General features: G+C 40.9%; 1 protein-coding gene across 1 annotated transcript in view; it reads right to left on the bottom strand.

Annotated features, from left to right (window-relative positions):
- DGKB (diacylglycerol kinase beta) overlaps positions 1-16,451 on the bottom strand; it is a 234,611-nt gene that overhangs the window by 55,486 nt on the left and 162,674 nt on the right. The window contains exon 19 of the mRNA XM_048510484.1: positions 5,597-5,661. Within this exon, the coding sequence (XP_048366441.1) occupies positions 5,597-5,661 (65 nt within the window). The remainder of the gene's footprint in view (positions 1-5,596; positions 5,662-16,451) is intronic.

The raw sequence follows: 16,451 nt of genomic DNA, 5'->3' as shown, positions 1-16,451 counted from the left end.
AAATGCAATCTGGCGAGATCGCACAATACATTCCCATTTCACCCCAAATTACCTCTTTGTTTCTTCAATTACACAATTGCTTTTCAAATGATATTTATATGTCCGCTTTCTTAGCCAACTGTCTCACTCAAAGAATAACAGATAGTGAAACCCAAACTCTTTCCCCATACTATTTGAAGGATATTCTACCTCTGGGCTTTACTTCACTGCCTTGGAATAAAGGTCCTCCATTATACATAACACATTCATTTTCACCTAACCTTAGGCGAACCTTTATGCTTGACAACTTGAACGCACTCCCCTCGGCATATTTAAGCGGCAGATATCTACAGATCTCTTATCACTGGAGAATTTGCCCTTGTTCGCAAAAGGCTATCGAGACAGTGGAACATATCCTCCTGAACTGTGTTTTTTACTCCACACTTAGAAACCTTTACAAAGATCCTCATATCCGGAAATGTCCTTTTCTTTCCGATAAGGATAAGACCTACTTTTTGCTCTGCAATCTCTGTACGTCAAGGTCTCTAGATGTAGCGAAATTTTTAGTTTAGGCCCAGCAAGCCCATTTTAAAGACAGCTAAATTAGCCAAATATTGTATTTGCATGCATATGTGCGGATTACACTTTACCCAATAACCACAGAGAAATATTTATTTCTTTGGAAATGAAATGGCCGCAGCCCGGTTTATTAACATTAACAATAACAGCAACAATAATAACAGTTGGAAGCTGGGCAAGCATACGGGACACATCCTGGCTACCAGGCAGCGAACCTCTGAACCTGGCCACGGCCAGCCCCAAAGCTGACACCTCCTGGCCCTTCGGGCAGCAAACCGCTGGCCCGGCACCGTCCCCCATGGGGACCGGGACAGGAGGTTACTGGGTGCCACTTGGATGCATATCCATTTGTGACACCCCCTCCTGCCGGGGGTAGCGAGCCCGAAACAAGACCTCCAGGCCTGTGCCAAATCAAGCCCTCCACTCACCCCTGTCAGACCTCTTTATTGAGTGCCTCCTCGGGCACGCTGCGGCAGGTCTGGCCTGCAAGCCTGCCTCTCCAATAAAGGATGTGCCCCTATGCCCAAAAAAACCGCCCAGACTGCAACAAATAAGTAAAACAAAACATGCAACAACCCCTAATAACCCTAGGGAGGGTGGGTGGTTCTGTTTGCCCCTGGCCTTGCGAAGAGGCCAAGCAGAGCCAGGCACAGGCTTTTATAGCCTCCCGGCTCCCCTGTCATGTGATGGTGGAACCGTCACATGACCACCGTTCTTGGCCGAACAGGGAAGTGAGCAGATGCTCCATCCTCCCCTGCCGCAACGGGCGCCCCGGTCCAAACCGGGTGCGCTTTTTAGCATGCATCTTGATTTTAAGCCATAATATATATATTATTTTCTTTTTAATAACTGTGAATTCATATGTATATTTCCTATGCCAATAAAAGGTGATGATGATGATGATGATGATGATGTCCCCTTTCTTCCTGAAATCATATAATCATTTAAAAAACCCCTTAAAGTCTAGTAAAATTGCATATTCAATAACTGCTGGAGACACTGAAGTATTAAAATATTTTAAAAACCCAGCAAAATCAGATAATAGCAAACATCAAATAAAACTAACATAAAAGGCTTGCCTAACAAAGAAAGTCTTACCTTGCCTCTCGCAAAATAAGGAAGATGACACACAATCCCTCCTAAGAGGCACATTGTTAACTGGGAGCTACCAATGAAAAGATGCCGCCCATAACAGCTATCTCTATCACTTGAAAATGTAGAGCACTTGACAAGCACAGATGAAAATGAACCATTCCAGTTTCTACTGATTTGAAACAATACCAGTTTCCACTGATTTGATAATCGATGAAGCTGAGTTCCCAGTAATTAATATTCAAATTGAACTCCTGCTGCAGTATTGTCAGGCCTGCACCATTTTGGGCCTGGCAGCTTGCATGTCCGCACCAAGGCCACAGATGGCCTAACCATTATCATCGCCTGAGGCAAAGGAGGCCTCCCCCTGCTTACGTGTAACTAGTCAGTAGAGCTTAAACATTCACTCTTATCTGCCTTCCTCCGAACTGTCTGTCCTGAACAATGCTTCTGTTCCCACCGTCCTTTATAATGCTGATATTATGGGAATACAAGGGTGGGGGGGATTATGGGTTGAACCATTCTGTAACTTACATACCATTCTGTAACGTATCCAGAGGCCAGAGAGCCAAACTTTAGTTTCGGCTATCTGAGCCCTGGGCTGACACGGTTCCAATAAAGCTCTTGAAACCTTCTTGAGTCTCATTGATGATCAGAATAACAGACCCTAACAAGTATTTTGGGCTGACTGTAGTTTCCAACTACTTTTCTATGTAAATTGTTCTAGAACTTCCAAAGGTAGGAATGAGACTGGGTAAATCCTGATATTATACTTTTTCTATGTCTACCTGGTATCAAAACCTTAATCTTCTCTTGATTCAGTTTCAATTTATTAGTCCTCATAGAATCTATTTCTGATTATAGACAATCATTCATAGCATCAATTAGAGGAGAGACAGAGCTAGATATCATATGAATATTGAAAGCACAGTACTTCAAAATATCCTGGTGCCCTCCAACAATTTAATAAATGGGATGGAAATCTGTTGCATCCCACAGACCATATGCTATGGGATAGTGTGGATATGTTTCTATATCAACTTCTGGACCCTGCCAATCAGGCAGACATAGAACCATCAAATTTCATACTCCCAACCACATGAATAAGAAGGATTCTGTGGTTGAGAATACTGACAAGCAGGGATGTGCTCCTACTAATGAGTGGAGGTAATCAAATAGGGTGACCAAATTAAGCCCAGTTCCAAACTGAAATTAGATGCAGAATTATAAGCATCTAGATAATCTGATTTTCCCCAGTAATGCTGCATATGGGTCACCACTGAGAGCTTGCACTGAAAACTGGATTGATCTGTAATTTGCTGGATCTTAATTTAAACAGGGCTTTCCCAGGAATAGTTTGATCACTGCCTCCTTCTAGAAGGCAGCGAAATAGAACACAGACAATAATAGATCCAGTGTGTTTTTAGGCCTACACTCCATCCTTTTAAAAATGTTGGAACCATACTGAATAAAAAATCTGGATATATTGTTCCAGGTTCCTTCCCCACCCCCCCAATGCAAATCAGATATAAAATAAGAACACAGCAGAAGTAGAAACTATTCTAAATAATAAATCATTCTGGCACAGAAATGCTTGACTCTCAAGACCAGCATGATAGCGATGATGATGCGCTATGTGGTATTTGAAGATCCCTGAGCTGACACTTTGCCATTAGACACTGCAGAACACTTATTAGACAGCTGCAGCTGTGAATCCTTATGTTTTGCTTCCATTCACATACTTGTGTGCTGACAGGAGCCTCTTTCATACTCATCGAAAGTAAGATCAACCAAATGCTGTTTTACAAATATAGGCTTCTTTCCATTGGAAAACACAGGGGAAATTTGTAAAATCTGCAAAACATAACTTTGCACATGGTCTTTGTGTTTCTCCTTTGCATTTCATGTGAACTATTTTTTCAAAATCTTTGGAAAACTAAGTGCACACATATACATTCTCATTATATGGGAGTGGAGAATTCCAGAAAAGAAAAGCATGGTTATAAAAACGCTAAAGCTTAAGGACTGTTAAAATAAGAACCAATAGAGAAAAGTGAGACTTTTAATTAGTAATGATGCTAAAAATTTAATTTTATTTAAATGTAAAAACATTGTTTTTAGGGCTAATAATTATTCAGTGCAGAAGAAACTGGGAGTCCTTATGAATCAAGTACTTGGTAACTTGGTGAATTTTTATTTGTGTGTGTGTTAGAAAAGATTTTGAAGTACAAAAAAAATAATGTAAAAAAAATTAAAAAGCTAAACTTGTATACCAGTGAGTACTGTTGATCACTACAACCAGAATGAATGGAATTATTTTATTACAGGAAGATTCCCTAAATTTATTCTTGCATATTTTAAAGAGTATATTTAAGAGAAAAAATCCTAATGGCTATCTGTATATCTGTACGTTTTTGAGTTATGTCTCATGTCATGCCTCACACTGACCATCATTTTTGTTTTGTTTTGCAAGAACGTGAGGCAAACATCAGAACACAGTGCTAAACCAAACCAATAGAACATCTAGTCCAGTATATTGCATCATGTAACCATCAATCAGTTGTCCTGGAGGGCCGACTTAAGGAACTAATGGCCAAGACCTTTCCTTGATGTTGCTTCCTAGCAATGGTATTCAGAGGTAGCTGCCTTTTTATATGTAAGTTCCCTTTAGTTATCATGGTTAGTAGACACTGATGAACCTATCGTCCATTCAATCTGTTTAACTCCCTTTTAAAGCCATCTACACTCATGGCCTTTGCTGCATCAAGTTAACTTGCTGAGTAAAGGATTTATTTTTGAGTGGCCTGAAACTATTGCCGACCAACATCATTGGTGCCCCTTAGTTCTAGTATTACTGTTGCATTCATCTTGAGAGTTGCATTCATCTTGAGGCTTATATAATTCTCTCCATTTTATCCTCACAGTAACACTGTGAGGTAAGTTAGGCTGAGAGTGTGTGACTCTCATTTTATTTTAGATTAATTTAATTCTGGCAAATTTGCAAGCCCATCCCTGTCAAATTTGTCACATACCACGCAGGTATACATGCAAAAAGGAGTATTATTAGAAGTAAACAAGAAATAAATGTCTAATCCATTTTTCTGGGGAAACACATTGGAAACAAGTTGATCTCTGTGAACACATGAGCAGCCCAATCCAGAACACATGAGCAGCCCTGGTGGTGGGACACAGAGCTGCTGCAGTGCTGCTCCGCTGCCTGCAGGAGGGCTTCTTGGTGGCATGGGGAGGTGAAAAACAAAAATAGTCTCCCTGCCGCAAAAAGCCTTCCATTGGGCTCTATGGGCTTACACCACTGAAAAGGTGGTGTAAACCCAGGTTCCTGGCACTGGCGTTCCAGCTGGCAAAGGTCGGGTGGAAGTCAAATAATGTTGGCTCTCCTCCCTGTCATGCCACTGGAATGCCCCTGCTACACTGGCAAAGGCAGCAGGTGTGCAGGAGAGGGAAAATCCCTCAGTACAGCCCTGCACCACCCCCATAGGTGGATTTGGGGTCCCCTCTCTAGACTGGGCTGTAAGTCGCCTCATTCTGTATCAAATCATTAGTTTACTGAAGTCACTATTGCCTCCTCTGCAGCTTTAAGGGTCTCATGTGGAGGTCTTTCACATCAACAAATATTTGATCTTATTAACTGAAGATGATTGAAGCTGAACCTAGGATGATCTGCATTGAAAGCAGAAGCTCTACCACTAAACCATGACCCCTTCCCACATGCAAAGATCTGTTCCACAAAAATAAGGAACAAAATGGAAATGAAATAGGACTCCTAGCCTCGCGCATTTTAATATAAGATGGCCACTGATGCTATTGCTACTGGTAGCATTCTATTTTCATAATAAAGACACAATAAATCATAACACACTTGGTCATTGCATACGTACTGGTTGACTTGAGCTATAAAAGGTATATGTAGTATATGAACTCTCACCTGCTGTTGAATTTCTCTGGGTGTTTTTCTCGCATGATGTGAAATCTGTGAGCAATTGAAGCATCCTGGAAGAAAATATTTTAAAATAAATATATTACTTTAGAGAATCACAAAATATGAAATTTTGTTGCAAAGCTGTTATCAGTCTCCATCTTTAGATTCCCAAATTAGAGAAGTATTCTTAGATCATAGGCTTTTTATGGAGGTTAATACTTGGCCAGACCCTGTCTTTCTAAGCTACTCACTTATTTCACAATTTTTTCTATTCATTAAAGAGTAAGTCACTGGCTAGATTTGGATAAAAAGGGTCCCTAACAATAGCAGAGCACATGGAATTCATTTTTATAGATAGTTCTTAGGAATGTTGTCCTACAGTTCTTTTTATATAATAAAGTTGTCATTGTTTCATATCCAAGGAAACAGAACAATGACATTCTTCAAATTATTTGAACAAAGCCATTAAGACATCTTTATATTTAAGGTGATAAGAAGAGACCGGAATTTTCCCACTAGGAAGATATATTTGGGGAAAAGAATCAATGTTCAGTACAAATGAAGGGCAAGGTGTTACACATGCTATATTCATTTTTAAAAAGCACCCACATGGTAAAGTTCACTATTCATTAATACCGCCTAGTATTTTGAAATGAATAATTTTTTTATATTAGCAGTTTAAAACTCAGTTTGAGAAACTTAAAAGATTTGGAAGACATTTTTTGTTTCTGATCATCATTAGACAAATCTTATCTACTTTACAAAATATTCTGACCACTGATCTTAATAAATAGCATTATGGAATTGCTTGGAATAAACAGATGGGATCAATAGTGATACTTTAAAATAATAATCTGAGAGCATTATTGATCCAGCTGAAGAGTGGGCTTAAGGGGGGCTGCAGGATAGGCGGGGCAGCCTGGGCAGGCGACTCCCTTTGTTGTGGTCCTCTGTATGGGTAATGCATCCTTCTTGCCTCCCTCCCCATCCACCTCAGGCCACATTCCTCGATGTCTGCCATTAACCTGCAGCAGCAACAGATGGCTGCCATTGGGACCAACAAGGAGCTCAGAGACCTGCTCAACTTCAGTGCGGTAAGCACTTGCTGAGGGGCAGCCAGCTGAGGGGCAGCTCTTGGAGATGCTGAACAAGACACAGAGCCCATGGAAACTGTACATCAGGAGCTGACTTCTCAGGAGGAGATTCAAGCAGCAGAAACAGTTCCAGGCCCCTCTCCTTCAGCCAAGGGAGTGCAAATACCTCACAGATGGGAAAACAGTCAGCAGACTTAGTGGGGCTGATTGTAAGTAATAGACACATGAAAGCAGATTAATGGTAATATGAATAATGCCAGGATATTATGGTTAACACTGACAGTACAATCCTAAGGAGGTAATTGCATCACAGGTAAGGATGGCACAGCTTCAGCACCTTCAAAGAGGCTTGCTGTTTTGCAGCTGGGAAGCTAATATAACCCCCCTACCTTCGTGGAATTATTCTATGCAGCTCCAAGGGCTGCATGTACCTTTTTGCTTGCAAGGACTTAAATGGGGGTATTCCTGGATTGAAAGGGCTCAGGAAGCTGATTAAAGCCACCCCACCCCCAGAAATGCCATCTTCAGTGTGAGCATGGGCACCTGCAACAGAAGAGCTCTAGCTCTACAGTGGTGCTGATGCCTGAGTATCATGCTGCTATGCCACTCCCCAGAACTGGCATAAGTGCCTCTGTGCCAGCGTACATGCTTCTTACACTGGGGCAAGAGACATTTGTGACAGGGTGAATTTTCCTCAGAGAGAGGGAAGAAAAGAGAACTTGTACTCCTAAGTCAGGATTCCAATTTTCTAAACCTCTGTTTTCAGGTATCTGCAAGTACTTTCCACTTGACCATGCAGATTGGATAGCTTTAAGCAGTAAGTAATTAATTTTCTCCATCACATCACCAATCCTGTTGCAACGATTAATGAAATAAGTTATGTAAACCACTTTACATGCTCAAAGTGCTATATAATATTAATAGCCATGTAGAGTTTCAATTATGATAACAAAGTGGAACGCTATAAGCACAAATAATTTATAATAGACATATACTCTTAACACAATGTTATTGTTGTTATGTGACAGGCCAGGCCTATAAATATACACAATTTGTGGAATATGGATCTAAAATTTAGATCTCAAGGTTGTTTGTTAATAATGTATGTAGCAATTTTAGTGCTCAAATTGCTTTGCAATCTAAATCTTTCATTAAAATCCTCACATCAACTCTCTGATTATTATTATTATCAGCATTCAGAAGCAGAACTGAGGGAAACAAATATCCCTTAATGTGTATTTCTCTGGCCCCTGATCAGGCCCCAGATTTTTCATTCACATGGTAGCATGGATGTCTTTGTACACAAATATTAGGATGAACCATAATCATATCTTGTTAAGCAAATCTACTATTGTACAAAATTAGCAGGCATAACTCAGACCAGCAACTGCACTGAATTTTGGAACTGGGAGGTTTTGAAAGGGGAATTTGAGATTCTGAGGAGGGGAAATTACACCAGGGAAAACTGGGAAGAGTAAAGCTCTCTTGGCAACAGATAGAGGTTTCTGAGCATACCTGGAAGCTTCTATTGTGGCACTTGAAAGACGGGGAGTCTGTAAAACCCTACTACATGGTAGATGTGAAACAAGGAAAATGAAATGTGTGTCTGGAGGAGGGGAAAGGGTATATATAAACCCAGGCATGAATCTGAAAGTGTTTGGACTTGCCTTTCATTGGGCTGAGGAATTCTGAACAATTTTTTTTAAAAGTCCTGAAACAAAGTAACTTTTTTTTTCCAGTGGACAGCTACTGGACAATTTTCTTGAGGAAGTGGTTGAATCCGTGTGGCCAAGACCAATTGTCAAATATCAGCTGCAGATCACAATGTCCAATTTTTAAGTGCAGTGCTTTCAAACAATCACAATCTTCTGCTATTTATTAATTTATATCTTGATTTCATTTCCAAAGCAGGGCCAGAGTGACTTACATCATCCCCCTCTCCTCCACTGCTTCTTTACAACAACCCTGGGTAGGTTAGGCTGAAAGAATGTGACTGGCGCAAGCTAGCCCAGAAAACTTCCATGGCAGAGAATTTGAACCTGAGGCAGATTCCGCATGGGCCAAAAACAGTGGTGTGAAAACAGTGCGAAAATGGTGTAAAATGGTTTAAAAGGGTGTAAAAGGGTTTACACCGATTTCACACCACTGTTTTTGGCCCACAGGGAATGCGCCTGAGTCTCCCAGTTCTTACCCTAACACTCTAGCCACTATACCTCAAGATGCTCTATGATTCTGGAAGAAAAGGATCCAGACAGATTCAGTGAAATATAAACCATTTCTCAGATCATCAGTTCAATAGGAAATTAACCATGTAACTATGGCTCAGGCTTGTAAATAGGCAAACAGATTTTCCAGTTCGTTTTGAAATATCTTTCTGAGAGGTTGTAAATGATCCTAAATAGAATAAAAGAATCTTGCCATGATGTAAAAGTCAGGTTACTTTTTTTTTTACCCAAGAGTCATCATGGAAAGGGGTAGTATGACTTTCATTAATGTATGCAAAAGCAGAGATTAAAGAAAAATGCATTTTTCATCTATTTATTATCTAAAAGAAAAGAAAAATCCAGCCAGCTTTTCTGCTCAATCTTAGCCAATTCCCCCAAACATTACAGTGCCTATTCTACGTGGTTTTTTGTGCATTCAGCTTCCAAGATCCCAAGCACAACACCTCCTTAAATAGTGGAAACTGACTGGATCCAAACCAGTGTTAGTTTTCTACCTCTGAAGCAAATGCCATTAGTGGAGGGTAAATGTCCATTTAGAAATCAAGGTATACTATCTTTCATGTTAATTGAGTTATTGTTGCACAGACTGAAACTTATTGATGGGATTTTTAGCAAGCTTCCATTTATGTATTTTTGAAAGAATCATGAAATCTGTTGAGCAATTCAAGATTACATTTGCAGCATTTGAAACCTACACAGAGTAATTCAAACAAATGTTATGACATTTAAGATAATGAAACTCTTCATTAATGCCAGAGTGTCCAACTTCACGTATTAGAAGTGTACAGATGTCCAAATACTGAAATGCCAAAAGAAAGTTAGTGCTTATGTTGATTAATATGCCGAATCAGTCCATGGTGTCTCTTTAAAGCTGGCATGCATTACTTCAAAACATCTATTCAAAATCCATTCTAGGAAACATAGCTAGACAAAGTGTTCCCAAGACAAAAGGAAAACAATAAAGCACTGTATAACCCTTTTAGCAGTGTGAGCTGCGTATTATTGACAGACCATTCATTGCAATCAGCAAATGATTAATTGCAAACTTGTTACTAAATTGACCACCAAAAAAAAAAATTAGGACAAGCTTCAGTGTACTGTTAAAGAGGAAGGAAAAAAACTTCTGTTAAGAATGATTGGAGTCTTCTTGTAGTGAATTAAATTCTAATCAATACTCTTGTTGACTACACTGTGGCATAATTACTTCCTTAAATAGCCTAGGTACCCATTATTGAAGACATATAAATTAATATTTAACTTAAATGTATTTTCCATCTACTGAATCAGCATTTTAACTTCAACTCTCACAATTAAATAGTCTGCTTATTATCATCTCCGAGAGCCATAGTGTTTTTTTTCTAATATGATTCGGTTGAAGAGGAGTAACTTACCTACCAACATTTAAAGTCCAACAAACCATGCAGAGATATTTAATTAATTTAATACAATTTGATGAGTGAGTGGGTGTGTTCGGCTACAAGGATGCTAACAATGTAAGTTGGATTAATGGTCTATGCAGGTTGTATAGCCCTATGATATTCTTATTTAGCAATTTACATAGTAAAGTCATCAGTTAGCATTATATTCAATACGATGATTGCACCAGAGACAGACTCTCTTAGGCCCCTTCCGCACATACAGAACTAGCAGGGCACCCATGCTTCACTACGCATACTTCATCACAGGCTCTCTATGAATTTTGGGGTGACATTAAACATACTTCTTTACAGCCCGCTTGTGAACTTTGGGGTGACATGCAGCATATTTACTCACAGCCTGTCTGTGGACTGATGGGCTTCACATATTTTGCAGCAGCTTCCTGTAGTTGTCTTTTTATAATGCAATGTGTTATTGCTCTCTTTCACTTTGTGGGCTCCAAAAGACGTCATGTGGAAGCAGCCGTTGTATTTTCGGGATGCAGAAAGGAAATGTTCTGCCATTGGATGCTGGTGAGTGAGAAGGCTGTGAAGAGGTTCAGGGTAGGGTTGAAGGGCAGGGAGCTGGACTGTACTGCCACTGCAGCACATTCCTGGGGACTCATCCCGCCACTTCAGAGCACGACACCAAGCACAGGGTGATTGGAGGCCGAGAGCAGTAAACTTGTCTCCACAGTAATACATCTGATGTCCATATACAAAACCTGACAAATGTTTAATAGTCCAAGGTGATAGTGTGGTTTGTAAGGTATGTTGTTAGTATTTGGCTGTAGCGGTGTTGTTAACATGAGGGTGGGTGGAGGAGTACTTTTTCACAGCCTGTCTGTTAACGTTGGGGTGACATTCAGCATACTTCTTTGCAGCCTGTTTGTGAACTTTGGGATGACATGCAGCATATTTCCTCACAGCCTGTCTGTGGACTGACGGGTTTGTTTTCACATATTTTGCAGCAGCTTCCTGTAATTGTCTTTTTATAATGCAGCGTGTAAAGCGCTTTCTGCATTTAATTCCTCTTCTCCCTGTAGCAGTTTCAGCAGAAGGGATAGGTTCGATGCGTTGTGGAGGACAGTGTTAGAGTGCATTTGGTGCACCTTGGTGAAAGACATGAAGCTGGTAGTGTTTAACTGTCACCCTTAGAATGTTTGTGCAGCATGTCTGTGGACTGAGCGGTTGGTTTGCCCTTAGAATGTTTGTGCAGATGGCCAGAGATGAACAGTGAAAATAGTAAATGTGTAATAACTCGAGTAAAACTTAATATTTTGAAAAATCCTTTCTTAGTGAGCACCTAGAGTATGTAATGAACTGGTGTGCCACATTTCAACATTGTCGGTTCTGTGGTTTTTGAGTTCTGTGCATGAGTCAGTGAGTGGTGTTTCGCGTTTATATATATAGATAATACACTTTTAATCTACTTTCACAATTGTTTGAAAGTGGATTTTGCTATTTTGCACAATAAAATCCAGCTGCAAAGTGCATTGAAAGTGGATTAAAAGTGCATTATTCTGTATGTGTGGAAGGGGCCTTAGGGAAAAACTATAACAGGAATATCAAACTCATTTTTTACAAGGATCTGAAATGATATAATTGTGACTTGGACAGGCCAGGGCGTGTGTATGTGTGTGGCTGCCTCAGCTAGTAAGCCACCAGGAGCCTCACCAGCCTATATCAGCACAGGGGGGTGGGTTTGCTACCTCAGCTATCAAGCTCACAGTGAGCTTGCCAATCCATAATGGCACTGGGGAAGGTGGTTGCTCTGGGCAGGGGTGTGTGTGTGTCTGCTACAGCTGGTGATTCCACAGCAAGCTCACCAGACCAGTAGGGCAGTGAGGAAAGGGGTTCGTACTGGGGGGGGGGCTGGTGCAACTTACAAGTTTGGAGCAGGCTTACCAGCCCAGATCAGCATGGGGGTGGTGGGGGTGGCTCAAAAGGAGCAGAATGGGGTCAGTGCCTGGACAAGACTAGATCAGGAGTGGGATGGGTAGGGGCCTGGCTTGCCAATTCCACAGTGGGATCACCAGTCCGGAACAGAACATGGTTAGGTAGTCAGGACTGCAGGGTGGGAGGTGGCTGCCGCAGCAGGGGAGCCCTCAGCAGATTTGCCAGCCCAGATTGACATAGGAAAATGCTTGGCACTGGGGATGGGGCTCATCAGGCCAGATTAGGAGTGAGGAGGTTTCATCACCTGGTTAATGGGCTGATAAACCCTCCCAAGTATTGACTTTCAGAGGTCTACCACCATTACCAACAGCAAAATTTTACAGTCTAGCACACAGTAAAGATTGCAGAACACTATTGGCTCTGGAAAGCTTAATCTCTCAGGTTTCGTTATCTCATGTTTGATAAGATGGAAGTTTGGGTAGTGAAATAGCCATATTTATTTGAAACCTGAACAAAAAGGCACATTTTTATTCACCTTTTGAACTTTTTCAGGGATCATGAATCCATGCTAGAAATCTCACAGGAGAAAATAATGACTATGAAATGGTACCAGCTAGCTAACCAGATTTCTCCATGAGGTGACATCACTAAGCACAAAGGAGGGCTTGGCCCTTGAAAGGCTAAGGCTAACCCTTCCCTTCCCTGATGTGGCCAGCAGGCAGCCGGTGCGTTGGCGCTTGACCTGCCCGACATGGCCATCTGTCTGCTTCCGCCCTTACTGGGGTCGGAATCAGAAACTCCGCCTTGCCCACCCCGAGCGGCAACTGCAGCCCATGGTGATTCACAGCCATCTTTGTGCTTATTCTGAACTGAAATGGAAAAGAGAACCCATAGGTTCAGTTGTGAGAGAGTCAGAATGAAGGTTTCAAAATGTGACCAAATCTGATTAGCAACTTGGTACAATGTTGTCACCAGTTTGGCCACATGATTCCTGCTTAGCTGGAGTCCGGTAACTACCAAGAAAAAACTGGTATCAGGGCAAAGACAGTGGCATCTAATAAGGGCAGAGAAGGCATGCTTTTACCTTGAAAATATTTACCTTGAAAATCTATTACAGTCTGCTACAGTTCTCTTTAAAACTATTTGCAGGATCTAATTCAAACTCACAAATTACTGTGATTGGCAATACAGTTGTAGTGTTTCACGTACTTGTGCCACCTTCAGAGGTGCATGGTAGAAGAAAATCTTTTGGACATGTGTAAGTTCACAACAGGCTCCAATATGGAGGAGGCGAATTGCTCTTCTGGTTTTAAAAGTGGATTAATTCCTTGGCTGTTTGGCACTGGTGCACAAAACTTCCAATGTGGTATGTAATTGTTTCTCATGCAGCCTAATTTCTAATAAAAATTTAAACACACTGGATGGCCTGCTGTGAAAATACAGGGTTGGATACAATTAGATTTCCACTGGTGAAAAAAAAATGGAGAGGGTCCCCAAAAAGAGTATTCTGGGTATCATGATACCTACGTGACTAAAAACCACATGGAACATGGACTGTAGTAAGCAGGAGAATGAGGTGAGATTGAATAAAAAAGCAGTTGGAATCCAACTCGTATTCATACTCCACAAATGCAACAATCAACGGTTCTGAATAATAAATTCAGTTTAATTTTCAAAAGACATGTCTATTACAAGGAAAATGGTAGGAATAAAATTATTTGTCATCACAATAAATACCCCCCAAAGCGAAACAAAATACATGAAATGCAAATTAAATGTTTTAAACACAAAGATAGTTTATGTTAAAGTAAAATTGCCATACAATTATCACAACATTAAAAATCGCTGTTGAGAACTATAACCCAGTTTAAAACTACAGGAATTTATGTTGTCTACAAGGTGGGGGTGTGTGGCAAAAAACAAACACAGTATTTTTTTCAGTTCAGGATACAGTAAGCCTGAGAATGTCAGAATTCCCAGTTTCCTTGTTTCCAACTATCAATATGGCATTTGGATCTGGGGTTTTTTTGGGGGAGAGGGGCATTTCTTTCTTTTTTGTTCCTTTTCAGTGGTGGGATTCAAATGATTTAACAACCAGTTCCGGTGGTGGGATTTAAATAATTTAACAATTGGTTATTTACAAGCACCATTTTAACAATGGGTTCTGCTGAAGTGGTGCAAACCTGCTGAATCCCACTGCCTTTGATTTATTTTTCTCAATGAATATCTTTCTGGGGGGATGTGTTTGAAGGTACTGGCACCAAAATAGCAGGGGAGCACTCCTTTAAATAACTGCTAAATTTCAAGGCAAGTGGACCAAGGGGTCAAATTCTATTGGCCAATTCTGTTGAACAAGATGCTCCCAGTCATTCTTTATTGTTTCCTATGGAGGGGGAAAAAACCCATGAAAAATGTAAAACCCAAGGATCTCACCATAGGAACACTATTATAGAAGGTTTGCTAACCCTGTGTGTATAAAGTGCCATCATGTTGCAGATGAATTATGGCAACTCACCAGAGTTTCAAGGACAGAAACTAACAGAAGTGATTTGTCATTGCCTTCTTCTGGATAGTGACCCTGGTATTCCTTGTTGTTATCCCACCCAAGTATTAGGTAGGACTGACCTAGCTTAGCTTCTGAGATGTGACAAGGTCAGGAAAGCCTGGATCATCCAATTCAGGACATTGCTAGGTCTAACCAATTTAAAATGTGAGAATATATATACATTCATAAGCCTTTATTGGTATAATAGAGAATCTGAATGTAAAAATGCAAGAGTCCACCCCCAAACCCCCCCACAAAATACCACAAACCTAACACAAACCAACTCCACCAAAGAATGAACTTTAAAAAAAATCAAAATTCCTGAAACTCACAGAATCTTATTTAAGGCAGACTGACAAATCAATATCAAGTCCTGGGAGGCATACAAAAATGGGTGGAAGAAGAAAAATAAATATTCCCAGTTTTATCTCAAATATTTCCAGGATTTTTCAGGACCCATTTTTCAGCATTCCATAAAATCTTGTCTGCAGGTATGGCATTTGATATTTACCAATAGTAGCTAAACAATATCTGTTACTTACCTGTGGAATTTTTGTCAGGGGAAAGTACTGATGACAAGGCATAAATACCTACAGTTCAACCCAGTTGTCTGATTTGAACTGCAGGGCTCAGTCCTGTGATGAAATAAGGAGGTTCTTCTAATCATGATCCCATCAGATCTCCAAGGAATACCAGGGTTGTGACATGGATGTAGGCAACGTCAAACCACTTCTGAACGTCTTTTGCCTTGCAATCCCACCAGGAGCTGCCATAAGTTAGCTGTGACTTTTAAAGGGAGGGAGGGGAAAAGACTTTATACCATTCTAAACCTAATGAGTTAAATGGGTTTGAAAGGGTGTAACTCTGCTTAGAATTCCACTTTAAATGTGCAAAGAACATCTTGGCCTCACTGCTGAGTGACCATAGTTTGTACCTCAATTAGGATTAAGGACTAGGGCTTCCAAAGGTCACTGAGAAATATTTAAGACTCTGGTCTGCCACCTCTATGAAATAAAGCACCAACAGATCTTATCAAACTTCACATCTTTCCTCCCGAATCTATAGAAGCAACAGCAATATTATTCTCTTCAGCAACATAATAGGTTATCTCAACTGACAGATTATGGTGTCCATTTATATTTGAACTCTAAATGCAAATTTTGACCCAACTTCATTTAATGAAGGGTTGAAACAGGGCAGCCCAATTCACAGCCCTCCACAGTGGAATATGGCAACATTGCAGTGCTTCGTCCACACTGCAGGAGAGCTTTCCAGTGGCACAAGGAGTGAAAAATGCAAAAAACCCCACCCTCTTCTGCTCCCTGAAAACCCTCCATGGGGCTTAAAGCACTTATGCCTCCCAAAGGATGGCATAAATGTGAGAGCTGGGCTGCCAAACTGCTGGCCCTGAAACCCAGGAGAAAGCTGACTAATGTCAACTCCCCCCGGGAATGCCCCAGCCCACCTCCTCCATGCTGGCATCTGATTGGGATGCCAGTGCAGCCCCACAGTGGCCCATACTTCCATGCATCACTGTCACGGAGCTGCGGAGCAGCTGCCCACCAGCTTGACTGCCTCCTCCACCTGGCTGCACCACTCCCCCAAGCCCTTTCAGGTGCTAATATACTTACTACATTGTAGGAGAAGCAAAAACATTCTTATAAAATAGTGTGAATCTGGCAC

This window comes from Sphaerodactylus townsendi, linkage group LG11 (assembly GCF_021028975.2).
Source record: "Sphaerodactylus townsendi isolate TG3544 linkage group LG11, MPM_Stown_v2.3, whole genome shotgun sequence".
Lineage (NCBI taxonomy): Eukaryota > Metazoa > Chordata > Lepidosauria > Squamata > Sphaerodactylidae > Sphaerodactylus > Sphaerodactylus townsendi.
Note: the sequence above shows the minus strand (reverse complement) of the source record. Positions and strands in the feature narration are given on the sequence as shown.